Here is an 18,529-nt window from a genome sequence, read left to right as displayed (position 1 = left end):
TACTACAATAATACTTAACCAACCTCACATGAAGAAGACAAAAATGTTCTCAGGGATTTACAGGACGCAAATTCCTGCATCCTATATGCATAAAAATTGACAATGGATGCAACAAGAGTTATTAGCGCATCCACAGGGACGCAGAAAAGTCCAAATACTTTTGCAAAAATTCCAATCAAGTAACAATAAGTTATTACTGAGTTTGCTACTAGCTGGGTTATGGTATCATTTGCAATTTAATAACTGTAACTTAAATTGTTGAACATGATACACAATACAATAACAGCATTTATAATAATATTTAAGTGTCTGGGACCCCCATTTTGTTGTCCAGGACCCCCTGATAATTATAAGCATGAGTCCCAGGGACCCTCATATACAGGACTCAAGGTAAATCCCAGTGTTCTGCAGTATCATCCCCCTAAATCTTGTTGGTAAATATGTTTTGCAGTATCAGCATTTAATTCTTGTTTGTTGTTTTACACCAGTCAGCAATATTTCCAGCTTGTCTGTGAATAATGGAACCTTGATCAAACAAACTAGTGGTCAACAATATGAGCAGCATCCCATGGTACCATGAAACCTGGTCATCCAAGTCACTGAGGTGGATAATGAAAACTAAATGAGTCACTTCTTATAACAAAGTCGCCGGGACCTATTCTTGGCTTGGGACATGCCTTTAACAGAGGTCCCCTATTCAGGGTGGAATAGTTCACACATTTTAAGTGTAAGTATAATACATTTATGGGCAATCAAAACTGTGATAATCAGAGGCATGGTCATCACAGACAGAAATGACAAAATCTTGTCACTAAATGAAAAGTGAAGTAAACTTCTGTCACCCTTCACAGCATGTAACATTGTAATTACCCACACAATTCATGTGTTTTGTAACAATAACATCATCTGTAGTCAAGACACCTTGCCATGGTTCATACACTGTAAAAATGGGACATCAGCAACAGGTTAGGCGGGAACACAAAATCAGTTCATCATGACAGTTTGTTTGGGCCCGAAACATATGCGTTTCCATTTTCAGCCAATCCAGATTAGGATTCTGTCCTCTACTCGAAAGGTATGGTGTCTTTTTTTTTCAAACAGAGATAATAATTGGTTTATTTCAAACAGAGATAATAATTGGTTTATTTCTAAACTATAGTCACAGGAGGTATATGAAAGCCAGATAATCTTATAGAGGCCTCTCCTGTTTACAGACAGTACCTGTGCTGGAGACAGCAGGTCAATTTTGCACAGTGTTATGATTGTGTCCTGTTACTGCTTACTAGAGTTCAGTGGTCGAGCTCATGATTACCATTGGTTATTGATCGATTACTGAGCTCCGATTATTGATCTGCATGTTGTGAGCATTAACCAGCACTAGTTGGGGGCTTCCCTTTAAGGGCTCTAAATTACGGTCTGTCATAAAACTGGAAACACACATACTTTTTATTGGCTACATGAACTTAACTGCATATTGCTGTAAAATACTTGTGTGAATTTCTGTCTATCAGATAACAAACACCGGGCTCAGTGCCAAAGAGTATGTATAAGTATTTACAAAGGAACAACAAGTTATTTTCAGCTGACATGTATGCTCTTTTGACACCGAGATAACCAGGAACAAATATAACTATAAGGTCACCCTTGGTTACCAGATCAATCCATGTAGTGAGGGGAGGTAACCCATATCATTCCTTATACCGTTTCCCCAACCACTCATCTTCCTCGCAGTGTCACACACTATAAACAGTCTGTCTAGAAGTAAAACACACTCTTTCAATCACTCAATGACAATAACTTACAAGCATTCACAAACTCACTAAAGACTGACTTCCAGGCTGGCTTCATCACCCAGTGGGAACATTCACAGACAGTATTTCTACCAGTCCTGAAACACCACACCACTGTCCTTTGTTTCCATGTTTCTGCTTAATGCAGCAAACTACAGATATAACAAACTGAAAGGGACTGCTGATTTCAGCTTGTCGTGTCCATTGTACCTTATATGCATTTTGACTAAAATATATAGAATGGGACCACAGCAACAAGCCCAGTACATTATAAACGCAGTTTGCTGTAATTTCAATGTGGCATGGAGGGGATATGATGAGTTAATGTTATCTTGCTAATATCTTTGAGTGGCATTATCTGTAGGATATCAATATGCCCACTCTAGCTGCTTGTCACTTTCTTGATAAAGAGACTAGCACCTGTCGAAATCAGCAAGTCTTCTTACCTTTAACTTGACGTCTCATCTACTGAACCGATTTGAAAATGGTTCCTGTCAGTATAGAGATTGAATAATAGGCAGACAGTTACGTCACAGCGACCAGCTACAAGTCTTGAAGATTTGTGTAAGACACGTACTAAACAGTACAAGTGCAGACTGTGTTGATTATACACAAAGATCCTGTTGTCTCAAAACTGCAGTGAAGTTTTCCTGTCCTATACTTTCTGCAACTTTCTTATCCTAACTAAAAGGACACTCAGCTCAGATAGGCATTACTTACTCTGTTCGTCAACATACATTTCAGTCTCAATGGCCACCCGGACAATTCCACTGACCACCCTAGCAGCATCCCGATCCACCCTGGCAACAGCCTGAGCCACCCCAGAAGAATCAACAGCCACCCTGACAACCACATTGACCACCCTGGCAGGATCAAGGGCCTCTCTGACACCACTCGGGACACCACAGGCAGAACCAGGACCTGGCAGCCCAGATGATCCACCCTGGAGAGACATGTCCTCATCACAGATCAGCTTGTATTCACATTCATAACATAAGGCTAATCCTCCTCCTCAGAATCGTCCTCGTTCATCTGGCATGGGGAAGCGCAAGACAGCACACACACCGGACAGCTGGCCAAGCTCTGATGGAAAAAAATGTTTATAAAACTATTAACAAGTGAGTGAGTTAGTTTTATGCCACACAGAGCTATATGGTGGCGGCCTGTAAATAATCAAATCCGGACCCGACAATCCAGTGATCAACAGCATGAGCATCGATCAACGCAACTGGGATACGATTACATGTGTCAAGCAAGCCGACAGGTCTGACCACCTGATCCCGTTAGTCGCTCTTACAAGCATGGGTTACTGAAGATCAGTTAAGAAGTAGGGAATGCATGCTCTACATTGTAGTTACATTTTCTCTTCTGATTTCAGAATAAGGGTGTTGTTTTCAAATGGAAAAAAAGTCTGGCCAGTCTGAGGCAAGATGCTATCACTGCTTTGGGGTGTGTTTATAAACATTGTTATTAGCAATATCAACACAGTTCAATATTTCCTACCTGAACTAATAATCAGAGCAAGAACAGAGAATCTGAATGCTGTCTCATGCAAAAGTCAGCGATATTCCAACAATAGGGTGTAAGTAGACAAGTCAGGACAAGGCAAACCAATGGCTTTTATTATATGACGGGTAGATTTCCACCCTTCTGATTGGCTCACTTGGTCACATGACAGCTTTGACGCTAAGCGATGTAACGTTGATGTCACGTCGCCTCGGTGAATATCACTTGTCCAAAGTCGATAAATCATTTGATCAACCTCACTAGAAGTCGATAATTGTATAACATCAAAAGCAATGATCCATGCTCATGGTGCACAACCTGTTCTTCACCTAGTCCCCTCACTTAGGGTCACTCACAATGGGAACAGGAGATGTTTCTGTCCTGGAAGCCCCACAGAATAACGTACAGCACATGCATATACTTACGCTCTCCGGACACATGTAAACTGGAGAATATCCTAACATCTCCTCCGTTGTCGCGCACTTTGTCCACCAGATTCACGTACCGTCTCCGCTGTTGTATATCATTGGACCTGTTGACAAGACCTATTTGTGAGACTTTGGTTATATGAAGCTCGGGATCAGGGACCCAATATGTTGGATGAAGGATGAGTTCTAGAGTGCTATTTCTTAAGACATATTGTTGCAGAGATTACAATGCTCCACCCCAGACAGTTGTCTTTTTACTCAAGACCTGATAAAAATGAAACAACTGTTTCACTCCTTTCATTGAGGTTTGTTGAGGTTGTTTCTTAGATCATGGTCTCATTTACAGTATTAACTTGCCTGCTACCAACAATGTATCTTAGTGAGTGAGATAGTGAGTTTAGTTTCACTCCGTTTTTAGCAATATTCCCGCAATATCACAGTGAAGGACACCAGTAATGGGCTCAACACATTGTACCCTTGTGGGGAATCGAACCCAGGTCTTCAGCATGACGAGCGAATGCTTTAACTACTAGGCTACCCCACCGCCTCTGCCATGTATCTGACTTGGGGGGTTTCCATTACTGGTGTGTTTGTAAAATCAATGTCCCAGTATACAACACTGTACAAAGTAGTCTTAGAAATGCATTGTTTGTTTTATAAGACATGACCTGAAGACAATGAAAACCACATTCATCGCTTTTCTGTATTTGTAGCCAGTCCTGATTCAAAGAGATTATTATGATAAATAAGATTGTAACAACCTCTTTCTCATCTATATTTACAGCATTTTTACCACTGACAGTTGAATCCTTGGAGAGAGATTCAACGATATTGGTCACATTACACAAGAACAAATGTGTGAAAGTTTGTGCATCTTGGTACACTGTATCCACTGAACGTGTAGTGATAACGCATGAATCGTGTAGCACATATCTATCTCAGCCTATGTCAAGTCTCAATTGCATGCACAGCATGATACCTGTCGCTGCACGTTTCTTACCAAAAGGGGATGGTCGGTAGCCTAGTGGTTAAAGCGCTCGCTCGTCACACCGATGACCCGGATTCGATTCCCCACATGGGTACAATGTGTGAAGCCCATTTCTGGCTTCCCCTGCCATGATATTGCTGGAATATTGGTAAAAGTGGCGTAAAACTAAACTCACTGACTCATTCTTACCTAAACAGTTCGTCAGACACCAACAACATCTCGATGGCCTGTAAGTCCGCAGCCTTCTCCACATGCTTCACACTGGAATGCAAACACTTCAGTTTACAGCTGTTAACAACCATTTCTACTCACAACAAAATTGGGGGCGGTGGGGTAGCCTAGTGGTTAAAGCGTTCGCTCATCCCGATGACGCCGATGACCCGGGTTTGGTTGCCCATTTCCGGTGTCCCCTGCCGTGATATTGCTGGAATATTGCTAAAAGCCGCATAAAACCATACTCACTCACAACAAAAATGTTACTACTGTTTTTCTCCATCTGCATGATTGAAACAATAAAACAAATGAGGAATTGTCATCTGGTGACAACTACATTGGCCAATGCAAACTGAATTCTCTCAACCATACAACATTTGTGAAAAGCAAATGTGACACAGAAGGAGGGGCATAAAGACCAATATAGCAAGCAACATCTATAAACAGACAAAAGAGGACTGTTATTTTTGGTCTTCAGTAACCCATGTTTGTCGTAAGAGGCGACTAACAGGATCGGGTGGTCAGGCTCGCTGACTTGGTTGGCACATGTCATCATATTCCAATTGTGTAGATCAATGCTCATGCTGTTGATCACTTGATTGTGTGGCCCAGACTCGATTATTTACAGACTGCCACCATATAGCTTGAATATTGCTGAGTATGGCGTTAAACAACCAACCAACCAACCAACCAACTGGTATTTTGAAGCAAGTGGCACATCAGCAACATATTGGTAATGCCCTCATCTGTTTACATTTGTTACAGACTATGGCAGGGTAAAGGCCTCACTGCTCAAGAAGCCATGGTTGAATAAATCTGATTCAATGCACACTGAGTGAGGTGTGTTTATCACTGTTTTGAGTGAGTTAGTGAGTGAGTTTAGTTGTACGCGGCACTCGGCTCTAACCTTCCAGTCTTTGGGGTTTTAACAGATGACCAATATGGATCTGGTGGTCAGGCTCAGTCACTTGGTTGATAACTCGCATCGTACACCAACAATCTTAGCTCTAAGATTGTAATTCCATTACGTAGACTGAAGATGGTCATAGCGCTAAGATCACCTTGTGCAACTGGGCAGAGGTGGTCAGGCTCAGTAACTTGGTTGATAACTCGCCAACATACAGACTCGACATCTGGTCAAGACTTGATTATGTACATGCGGCCATCATATACGAGGATCGATAAAAAAGTATGTAGCCTAACTATATTCTTGATGTCCAATGTTTGAAAAGCTTCCATTTTTATTTTGAAGGAATCGTTAGCAAAGCCACATCCAAAATTTTACATGTGTGGGTAATGTGGTTAACCAGATATTTGTCATCACAAGACATTGGGGTATAATATTTCTAACAAAAGTGTAGAAAATGAAAAACGATTTGTCTTTTGGTATCTCCTGGATAATGGTATGCCCTCAGATCATGTCGTATAAAATATGTTCAGTATAGTATTGGATGACTTCCCGTCATGATCAACAGTTAAAGATTTGGATTGCCTGATTTATATTTAGTCGGGGGCTATTTTCTAAGGACACCCCCATTTTAATCTTTCAAAAATATTGTGTCTAGATATTCAAGCTGGCACTGTTTACAATATATTTTGAGCTGACACTTGTGTGACCATTCAGTATTTAGTTTTAACCCTTGGCATCATGTATGCATAAGTGAAAACATTAAAATAAGCTATGCCCTTATGATAAGGTAATCTGAAAGGAGGATGGGTAGTGTCTCCAAAACAAGCTCTGTCAGTCAGCATGAAGGGGGGAGTCACTTTAACAAGCGATTGTAATTTCAAATTGCTTTTTTATGAACTTTAATATCTAAGTGTGATTCTAGGGGACTTCTATCAATCTCAAACACACAAAACATTTCTTGCATATTTTGTTTCCTGAAGTTTTAGATGCATTTATTGTAGATTTTTGCGTTTTTTGAGGGTACCAAGATAAAAGGTCAAACAAAATGGAGATCGTGTGGCTGGAACACAGCAAAACCAAATTGCTTGAGCTTGACAGATAATATGTAGAAAAATAAAACATAAAAATAACTGCATTTGTATCGTTTTCTTGGTGATTCTACATACTTTTTGATCGCCCCTCGTAGCTGAAATATTCCTCAGTCAACAAACCAACAAACTAAGCAAGGAGCAAGCAGCTGGTGATGATACTCTCCATCCTACGCCCCCTGAGACCTACCCATAGTACGCCCTGTTGGGATCAGATTGCAGCATCTGATAGAAGTCCTCCAGTGCCCTTACTTCACCTGCGGCCTTAGTGTCTGCCAGCTTGGACGTCACTGTTGAGTCCGACAACACCTCTGCAAGAAACATTACTTGTTAAAATACAGATAAACTCTAGATAAGCATACCTCACTGGACATTCAATTGGAAGAGTCTGTACACAAAACAAAAGGTGCTTAGTTACGTACATATAATTTGATGAAACTAAAATCCGAAAATAATCATACAGAATAACAGTTCATATCTTAACTGAAATATCATAAATCAACAATAATATTAACTTAATTTTAGTTTTTTTTAGTTTTTCAATAATCATAATGCAAGTCAGTTAGCAAGGAAGTTAGCAGTAGTCCATTGCTGCCTATTTTGAGCAGCCAATAAGTTGTCTGAACCAGTAAATACCGGGTAAATCGGTTATATTGCGCAGCCCTAGTAAATCCTATGCTATTCATAATTTATCATGTGATGTGTCATGAGATTGAACAACATACACCTGTTCTGAAACTGAGTTTAACTTATCATAAAAGCCATTCAGAGAACTCCTTTTCCTTCTAATAGTAAGCTTTGTCATTAAAGTTGTTATGAACAATGAAGAATGCATAGGAAAATTTGTTGAATTAAGAGCAAATTTTGATATTTATTTAGCAAGCAAGTAAACAAGTACAGATTACTGCTTACCCTTCAGCGAGTGTTTGAATCCTGAAGATGAGTGTACAAGGACAAACTTGGACTTATTGTCAATCAGCAACTTGTAGTCATTCTTTACAGCTGTAGCTGTCATGTACTCGTAGAACTGATCCTGAAGTAAACAAGTGGAAACATGAGTGAGTGAGTGAGTTTGGTTTTATGCCGCTTTAAGCAACATTCCAGCAATATCACGGCAGGGGACACCAGAAATGGGCTTCACACATTGTACCCATGTGGGGAATCGAACCCAGGTCTTTGGCATGACGAAGTGGAAACTTGAGTCTAGTGTGTCAATGTTCTTGCAATTTCACAGTCAGCAATATCTGACCTGTATCTCTACAGGCAAGAACAACAGCAATATTCCACCCATATCTCTACAGCGTATACAACCAGCAACTGAAAACAACGGCCACAATTCCCCTTTTTTACAACAACAGTCACTGTATATGACTAAAGTGCATATAACTGGCAAGAAACAACAGCAACATTCTACCTATATCACTACCCGGTACAGCGTATATAACCAGTGACAGAACACAACAGCAATAATCCACCTATGACACAGAAATCAACAGCAACAAAAAGACATAGTCATCAACATCCCCCGCCACAATGTTCTGTTCCTGTTTAGTTCCTGTTTTTTAAATCCACCATGACATTTATGTCCTGAAAATACATACCACATTTGGTTTCCCTATCTATAATGGTTACTATATATAATGAGGATAATGTGCAATAAGTCAAGAAACACATAATAAGGGCCATAACTCTGTAAGGAATCTTAACACGGTTTCTGTTTTTGAACTCCCTCAAGGCATTTGTGTCCTGAAAACACATACCAAATTTGGTTTCCCTATCTATAACGTTTTTTGAGAAAATCTATCCCCATCATATTGAACGTACGGCGCTCAAGCCTATATGCCCCTCCCACTTTGTGGTGGGGGATAATAATCCATCTGTATATCAACTGTGTATATAACCAGTTCCATCACCCTTATCAACCCAATCCCAATTTCAACTCAGAATAATAATCCATCTGTATTTCGACAGTGTATATAACCAGTTCCATCACCCTTATCACCCAATCCCAATTTCAACTCAGAATAATAATCCATCTGTATTTCAACAGTGTATATAACCATTTCCATCACCCTTATCAACCCAATCCCAATTTCAACTCAGAATAAATAATTATTCGATTCTTTGAAAATACTTCAGAAGTATCCTCTGCAAACAGCACAAATCAGTCTGTCCAAAGCCACTGCAATCCAGTTATCAACAGTGAGTGAGTGAGTGAATGTGTTTTTTCCCCGATTTTAGCAATATTCCAGCAATATCACGGCAGGGGACACCAGAAATGGGCTTCACATATTGTACCCATGTAGGGAATCGAACCCAGGGTCTTCGGCATGAACGGCCAACGCTTTAACCACTAGGCTAACCCACCGCCCCAGTGATCAACAGCATGAGCATCAATCTATGCAATTTCAATAAGATGACATGTGTCAACCAAGTCAGCAAGCCTGACCACCCGACCCCATTAGTCAACTCTTACAACAAACATGGGCTACTGAGGACCAATTCTACCACAGATCTTCACGGGTTGTGATGTACTGGATTGGCTTGAATTGAGGCGACAATGTTGTTTTTCATTTTTTCTGGATCTTCGTGGGTGTAACATGAGTTGATTATCAATGTTAATATGTAACAAGGGATAGGAGCCATCAGATAAATCAGTAATGGTCTGGACTTGACTATCAATTTATGGACATGTACTTTATAAGGTTTGATGATGTATCTTGTTGACACCAACCTTAACAAAACCGGGACTGGCAATGAGCACACATTTCACAACTGAAAGAAAAGAACACAATCAGTTACTAGAATGTTATTCCAATAACACTGTTTATTTCGTATTAATTATTTCTTGAGTTTGGTTTAAGTTACAAAAGTTGACGCCAGAACTCTTTACTATTTGTCAATCAAACAAATAATTCTCTTATAATCAGATCTATTACACCAAAGGTTTATCACTTACTGTCAAAATTGACGTGTCTCAATATTGCTTGAACAATCTGGTCATAAAACCTGTTAAGACCCTGAAATGAAAAAAAAATAAAATAAAATAAAATAATTTTCATGCAAACATATTTTATCAACAAATTTTGCAGAATCATGAATAACTTCATTTCATCAGCAATCAACTACAGTTTGAAGCTGACTTAAGACAAACATATTCAAGGCCTTTTCTCACTGAAAAGTCCACTACCAGTTTCATAAATGGCTGCATCTGCCCTAAATATGGTGGTGAAATGAGACATCAAAAGTCCCAAGCGAACCCTTTTGCCATGCAGGATACATACAACCGAGCGTGTGTGAGTGAGTTTGGTTTTATGCGGCTTTTAGCAATATTCCAGCAATATCACGGCGGGGAACACCAGAAATGGGCTTCACACATTGTACCCATGTGGGGATTCGAACACGCCTCTTCGGCGTGATGAGCGAACACTTTAACCACTAGGCTACTCCAACACCCCAGATACATACGAACCTGTATCGTGATGCATGATGATGTCAAATACAATTCAGATTTACTTAACAAAATACGAACCCTTTTTGAATGTGAGCATGTGTTACCAAGATCCAAACAATACCCCAAAAGAAAACACACAGACTGGACACACTTGTATCCATGTAAGGAATTGTACCCAGATAATAAGCAAACATTTCTCGGCTGCCCCGCTGAAAGATGTATTACCTTAGTATGTTGGTCACACATCCCTTTCCTCTTCCTGGGGATGTTGACTTCAATCTTTGCCCTGACTAACGTCATACTGGACGTGACAAGACACACATGAGCGAGACCCTCCTGCATCACCACGGCCGCCAAGTCAGCATGCTGTGTCGGGTCACAAGCGTTCTCTACAGCAAAGTCGTCAAGATAATACAATGGCAGCATCCTATGTTTGTGTTAGGTGAATGGTATTTTACAAGTTACTAAACTTTATAACAGAATTCCATGATAATCAGGATCATAATTAGTCTTCTGCAACCCATGCTTGTTGCAAGAGGCCACTAGCGGGATGAGGTGGTCGGGCTCAATGATTTGGTTGATGCATGTCATCGTATTCTAACCATGTAGTTTGACGCTCATGATGTCAGACTGTTTGGTCCAGACCTTTATTTACAGATTGCCATGAACAGCTTGAATTTTCCTGAGTGTGACATTAAATATCAAAGAAAAATTATAATGCAGTGTTCTCTCAATAATTGATACCGGACATCATGCAGATTATCTTACTGAGAATTATTCCTAAATGGAAACATTTTTGTAACTGATATGCAACATCAAATCTGTCAAAGATGGCATGTAAAATATATGTCAGTTGGTTATAACAGAAGTATAATGCTTGTGAAGACAAGGCTACCTATTCTCTCCAAACTGACGCTGTCCCACTCATGTTTGCCCAGAGTAAACTGTCGGTTCTGCTCCAGATCTAGGGTGTGGTAGGCTCCCATCTGAAAGGAAATCCACAGTTGACAAATGATATGGAATAGGCTAGTTAGTTTCTTTGGAGGTTGTTTAATGTTGCAGCCAGCAACATTCTAGCTCTTCTACACCAGCCTATAACCTGGTCTGGACATGACTATACAGTGATTCATTCAGCAAGGATGCATCTGGTTTATCAAAAGAACAGCTGCCCACTGTTTGCCATTGCATCAAATCAATTAAACAGCAAACTTAACGCTTAACCCTGACATACTGGTTCTCACAGATGTTCCTGCCATTACACTCACCCTGACATACTGGTTCTCACAGATGTTCCTGCCATTACACTCACTCACCTGACATACTGGTTCTCACAGATGTTCCTGCCATTACTCACCCTGACATACTGGTTCTCACAGATGTTCCTGCCATTACACTCACCCTGACATACTGGTTCTCACAGATGTTCCTGCCATTACTCACCCTGACATACTGGTTCTCACAGATGTTCCTGCCATTACACTCATCCTGACATACTGGTTCTCACAGATGTTCCTGCCATTACTCACCCTGACATACTGGTTCTCACAGATGTTCCTGCCATTACACTCACCCTGACATACTGGTTCTCACAGATGTTCCTGCCATTACACTCACCCTGACATACTGGTTCTCACAGATGTTTCTGCCCTTCACCCGCAACACACAAGCCTGTGTGTCAAAGTCGATACCCTCCACTTGGATAGTGAGAGTTGTCCGCACCTTGTTGACGCTCACACTTCCTGTTGCAGACTCATTCTGGACTTTCCTAAAACAAGGGAAGAGTAAACTTGATATGGATCCATGATCATCTACAGCTTCATTTAAACTATCCGGTCCCATCTACCACCAAAGCATCACTTTAACATCTCAAACCACCAACTCGTCACATACTTTCACTTACTCATAAGAGTAACTGGATTTGACAGTTGGCTTTAGAGTTGTGTAATATTAAAATTGGTCTGAATTTGTTGTAAATGGGTCTAAGGTATACTTGTGCCATTGTATAAAATAGTTTTGAAATGTGGAATGTCCAAGGACTGGCTGTCTGAAAAAGTGACCAGTCCTGAACAAACACAGCCAGTCCAAAAAACTAAAACAATAAAAAATCAACAAATGCTGAAACAAGTATGAGAAAGAGCATGACTGCTGAAACAAGTATGAGAAAGAGCATGATTGCTGAAACAAGTATGAGAAAGAGCATGATTGCTGAAAAAAGTATGAGAAAGAGCATGATTGCTGAAACAAGTATGAGAAAGAGCATGATTGCCTAGACGAAGTTCAAACCAAGTTAAGTTTTTGTTTTTCAAATATTTCCCCAGGCCAAAGGACGGCCTAACTTATTTAATAGACCATCCTTCACAAAACTAGATCGTCAAGGACAGTGGGATGGGCTATATTTTATACACTACTTATGCTCATGCTCATGATGTTGGTCACTGGATTGTTTGAGTTATTGACATATTGGAATATTATGGAGTGTGGTGATAAACAAAAAACAAACAAATCCTGGGTATACATTATTATTTTCATAAGAGAATGGAGATCAGAAGCTGTATTTAATGTCAACAAATGATCATAGATTACCTGATGGTAGTTGAACGCAGTGAGTCAGACACCTGGACCAGGTTATAGGCATGCCACATGTCTTCAGCCTCCTCTGGCACCAGGGTTACAGACCTGAAGGGAAATAACAACTGTAAAGTAACAACAGGCTAACAACTAACACTGGTATTGCTTGCAATATGTTGATCAATCAATAATCAATTGTAATCATAAACCCCTTCAGAAAAGTCATGTGGGCAATAACAGGACACAATCATAACATTGTGCAAAACAGGCACAGATTAAAACTACCATTAAGATGATCAAGGATACTTCCTTTTGAGACATGTACAAATCTTTGTTGTTTACATTGCAGTCTAATGTGTCAGGAAACCGCATCAGTTGTCATTCGTTTGTTCCTTTGTTCCTGAGTGGGGTGTTACGCCGCTTTTAGCAATATTCCAGCAGTATCATGGCGGGGCAACACCAGAAATGGGCTTTAAATATTGTACCCATGTGGGGAATCAAACCTGGGCCTTCGGTGTGACGTGCAAACGCTTTAACCGCTGGGTTATCCCATCGCCCCGTCTTAATTTAACAAATATAACAAAGAGAAACATACTTTATAAAGTTTAATTTGATGTTTCCTTTTTTTCGTGAATATCAATTGGTCACCTGAGGTCATTGATAACTTCTGACACAAGCGAGATTGATCGATTGACAAATTATTCAATTAATCTCTCCAGCACTAGTAACAACACTCCAATCAAAACTTGCTTCTAATTGGAAACAATTTAATTTTCTACATTGACATACTCATTTCATGTTCAGTGACTGCATATGATTGTTTGTGTCACTTCCTAAATATATGACACATCTACATTGGTTACACTTTCTGTTTATGCTGAACATTTAATTTTTCTTTTCAGGTTCTGTTGTGAATATAATGTCAAATAGAACAACATAATGTCTTTCACAGAATTTGTGCAAATACAAAGGGGAACATTGCCCATTACACATCAATAATCTGGTAAGTATAAGGACAAGAGGATCATTTGGTAAATGGTGACTGGAGTGGGGTATTACAGTTCTATTGTTTTGTTCTGAATGGAGACAGGATTTTTTCAGTCTATTACTGTAGTTGAAATTTGAAATACATTTACCACATAATAATTAAATATGTATATCCTAGTATTATGGTTTTTTGAATGGTGACGAAACAATTGTTATTGTCTCACAACAGCTCAATAACTTATGAAAGACAACTTTGTCTGATGTCATCAATCATGTGAGTATTTACAATATCAAACTTCGTTATGGAAAGAGTTCCTCCCCTTCCCCCATTTCTTTCTTCCACAGATTAACAGAGGTAATACAACATGGTTCGACTCTATATATTGTAATTAATTTGGGGGCTTTTAGTTATTTTTGTGAGTTCTCTAGTAATTGTTGTGTTAGGTTTTGTTAATAATTTTAGAATATATTAATTTATAAATATCATTTGGGATGGGGAACGGGAGGAACCCTTACCTTTGTTATAGAGGAAGTAAAAATTGAGAACCGAAAATATCTCATGTCCCAAAATATATATATAATATAATTTGACGATATATATTTGATCAATATTTAAGTCTATGTCTTAATTTCGTTTCTTTTGTCCGTGAGTCCACCATGAATTTTGTCGAATTGGCAGTGTGTACAGATTCTCCATGGCTCCGAATTAGTTCCGTTACAAATTTACTAACAGCCGCCCAAATGTGTCATTTCTATAAAAACACACCAGGACCTGATAAATGTAACACTGAATCGCTGATCTTACATCAGATATGTAGATATTTTATCGAATTTCAAATTCAGTTTGAAAAGGTAACATCACATAAAACGAAAAGTACAACACAAACACTTCAGTTACTAGTCTTGCAATGATAAGAGGCAACACGAGTGACATGAGACAGCAAACAGTTGACACAAGTGACGGTTTTGTATGTTCTTCAGTTTTAAACTTACCCTTCGCCATGTTTCTCAATATCTCTGTGTATCAGCTTCATGTTGTTACCTTCTTCACACAGTTATTTTTAAATGTTCTAGTGAAGGACAGACGAGCATATATGAAAAATAGCAGTGACTGCGATATTGCACATTTTGGCGTAAGACGGACTGACACGTTCGCTATAAAAGAACCGATTTCATTGGTCAAAAGATATTTTTAATCCAATCGAATCAAGCCTAACAGTGGAGTTTTCGTCTGCTATATCAAGAAAAGATAACTCTTACAAACACAGTGTATTTAAAAATGGGAATCATATTCGAACACCGGTGATCATATATTTAAACATACTAAAAGTGAACACAATAATCACAGTTCACTTCTATTGCTTTACGCGGCTGTCTGATACTTCCCGCAAAGAGAGCCGAATTGATGGCTAACGCAACGGAAAATGACAAAATGGTCTGCTCTCTGTAGGGACAGCTGAAAATTATTGATTGGTTACTCCTGCCCTGTGAAGCTTTCCATAATCCAGTGGGTGCATGTTATTTACATAATGATAGGAAACTGGAGTTTCTTCGGATTCTGTTAGTTGGAAATGAACTATTTGATGTAAAGAACCCTTTAATGTTAATAGTACTATAATATTAACCACAAATATTCAACATATTTGTTTCGAATTCCCCTTTTCGCAGCGACTCTTAGACTTACAGTAGAGTGATGTCAACAGTGCACTTGACAAGTCATAAAGGCCTTTTAGTTTTCCCAACGCCATCATAATACGTACTTACGCACGCACGCACGCGTGCACACATACGTTTGCACTTTCATTATTAGAGTCAGTGAGTGAGTTGAGTTTTACTCCGTACTCAGCAATTTTCCAGCTATATGGCGGCGGTCTGTAAATAATCGAGTCTGGACCAGACAATCCAGTAATCAACAGCATGAGCATCAATCTGCGCAATTGGGAACCGATGACATGTGTCAACCAAGTCAGCGAGCCTGACCACCCGATCCCGTTAGTCCCCTCTTACGACAAGCATGGGTTACTGAAGGCTAATATTCTCACCCGGACCTTCTTGGGTTTCATTATTAGAAAAGCTGGCTATAGTAAGCTGTTGATGGTTAACAATCCGGCTTATACATTTATGGGGATGGAACTAGTGGGCATGGGAAACATTATACCCGTTTGATAGGGGTCATAGGCCTCACTCCGATTGAATGTAAATGTAAATTATACACTGCTACCTTCTACGATCTCACATAGTCGGATCCAAATGGGGTTGGCGTGTGTGTGTGTGTGTGTGTGGGGTTGGTTGTGCAGGTGCACCCTCCTTTTGTCCTGAAAGTTTGTTCAATGACCATTGAAACTCGGGTGAAAATGAAGTGTGCACCCCCCTTTTCTCAATAGTGTGCACCCCCCTTTCTCAAAAAGCTGCATCCGCACCTGTCTCATCAATTAATTTGGCTGGGCGGATACAGCTTTTTGAGAAAAGAGAGGTGCACGTGCATGTGGGTGTGCACAGATCAGATGGAGGGGGTGTGCACAGATCAGATGGAGGGGAATGTGTGGAGGCACACAGTTTTCACGAGGGGTTTCAATGAGGGGTGTTTGAGGGTGCGCACCCCTGCAACAACAACAACAACACCCCCCCCCTCTTGCTGGATCAAGTCCGATGCGCGGGATAGAACCTGTGGACGAGCGGGCAACTGAAACATGATACTCCTTTGACTGGGGCCATAGGCCTCACTCCGATTGAATGTAAATTACAATGCTATCATATACATTTTCATCAACAGCAATGGCTGGTTAATTCTGGCCGTTGAAGACAGCCACACGCAGTACACATTTGTACCACCTGTTCGGCTACAAGTCAGTCCACTAAATATTAGTTGCGTGAACTCAGTAAAACATCAATAGCGGTACAAGAAATACAAGGAAAGGGAGAGTTATCTCCCTTCCGTTAGTGCCGGCCGTTGCGTAGCTACCGATCTCAGCAAAACGACGCCATTGTTGATGCTAATATTTTTGCTGTATCTCGCCATTCTTGGTCAATATCTACCTTCGATTTTGACGATCGCTTGAGTTTTTCCCCATACAGTCCAGCAGTTACGTTCAAGGTACCAATGAATCCCAGTTTTGTGACTTTGTGACGACTGGCCGATGTGTATCGTTAGTAACGTCGTTAACATATTTGTTCTCCAAATCTGAAAAGACCCCTGACAGTGTTGCCTTGAAACACGTACTTAAATGGACCCTTAAACGTTTTCTTGGATACAGGAAACGTATTCCTTCTGTGTATAACATCTGGTTTTAGAGGGGGGAAAGGGGTTTTCTTAAAATGGCGAATCCTGACATGTGTAACGACCATTCCCTCTTCCCCGAAGTGTAGAGACTCTACGAGATTCTTTACTGCACCAAACAAGCATTGATACAAATACACACTAGTGTATCTTCATAGCTACTTATATATAACTATGACTTACAAACGCTTATTTCAAGAATTCTTATCACTTCTCTCCTACACAGAGACCATGTTTCACCAGTCGTCCACCCTTGCTGTCACTCCTGTGCCACGTCGAGTAGGTGTACTTAGGGTTTTAGAAACAAACTGTGTAGAATGTAAACTATTGAAACTGAAAGTTGTATCAGCCCCTGTTGGGACCTTACGTTATTAACACCCACATGACATAATTTTCTCAGTATTTGTTTTCACAAGAGATCAATGTCTGAGACAAAGAGCACGGTGTCCATGTGTAATGTTTTATGAACTCCTCCTCTATGACTAGTCTTTCCTTACCCAGCATGCAACCCACCCTTCATATCACCCTTGTCTCATTATTTATCAGCGTCCTTGTGTGTTCCACCCTGAGCCCCTGTCCAACCTTCCCACCTCCTACATCTCTGTCCCCGACCCAGTCCCCGCCTCTGTTTCTGTCAACATCACCGGCCAAGTTATTGTGGCTGACACTGACTTTGTGGAGATAGATCTGGGCAGTGAGGCAGACACACAACCCTTCCCACCCCAATCCTTCCTGAGAGCCTTGCTGTCCCGTTTCATCCGTCTGGTGAAGAGAGTCTTCACCTCCAACAAAAACAACGTATAAAGTGACATTTTGTGGGACATTTGTGGCAAATTAGTCACAAACAACACCTGTTATAATTTCCAGTTGTTTGTTATTTCGTTAGTAAACTTTGGTTTGTTTTGTGTTCAAATTGTTGTTTGCTGCATTATTTTGTTATATGAAGTATTCGCTACTTATGTTACATAATAGATCACAGTCAAGCATAACCCAAAGCTTCCAGTGACATTACAGAAATCTGCAGCCCCATTTGTCTGTCGGGGAAACGTTTGTAGATCTCCACAGGTCTGTGACATCATGGCGAAAACGTATAGTATATGCAATAGGTGCGTTTTGTTTGCGCATACACATACCCAGAATGTGATTTGAAAATTTGTTGTGAACATTAGATACCACCTTATTCTTAATTTCTCATGCCATCAGATGTCCAAATACATTTTTAATCATTGAAACCTTGAAATCTAGAGATCGAAGGAGTGGTGTTTTACACTGCGCGCTGTTAGCATTATTCCGGCCATATCAGGGTGTACAATTTTAGGA

The 18,529-nt window shown here is 40.1% G+C and overlaps 1 protein-coding gene across 1 annotated transcript; it reads right to left on the bottom strand.

The window, feature by feature from the left end:
- Window positions 1-1,025: 1,025 nt before the first annotated feature.
- On the bottom strand, window positions 1,026-15,081 carry LOC124287000 (protein pelota-like). Its single transcript, XM_046723461.1, is given in 13 exon segments — window positions 1,026-2,816; window positions 2,818-2,873; window positions 3,722-3,828; window positions 4,902-4,973; window positions 7,114-7,234; window positions 7,836-7,956; window positions 9,658-9,698; window positions 9,883-9,943; window positions 10,603-10,766; window positions 11,273-11,363; window positions 11,992-12,142; window positions 12,961-13,053; window positions 14,926-15,081. Coding segments are annotated over 13 exon segments (1,146 nt in total). The 5' UTR covers window positions 14,967-15,081; the 3' UTR covers window positions 1,026-2,789.
- Between the last annotated feature and the right edge of the window lie 3,448 nt (window positions 15,082-18,529).

This window comes from Haliotis rubra, unplaced genomic scaffold (genome assembly GCF_003918875.1).
Source record: "Haliotis rubra isolate DU_JTF1 unplaced genomic scaffold, ASM391887v1 Scf398, whole genome shotgun sequence".
Classification (NCBI taxonomy): Eukaryota; Metazoa; Mollusca; class Gastropoda; order Lepetellida; family Haliotidae; genus Haliotis; species Haliotis rubra.
The sequence above is the reverse complement of the archived record's forward strand: the minus strand, read 5'-3'. Positions and strand labels throughout refer to the sequence as shown.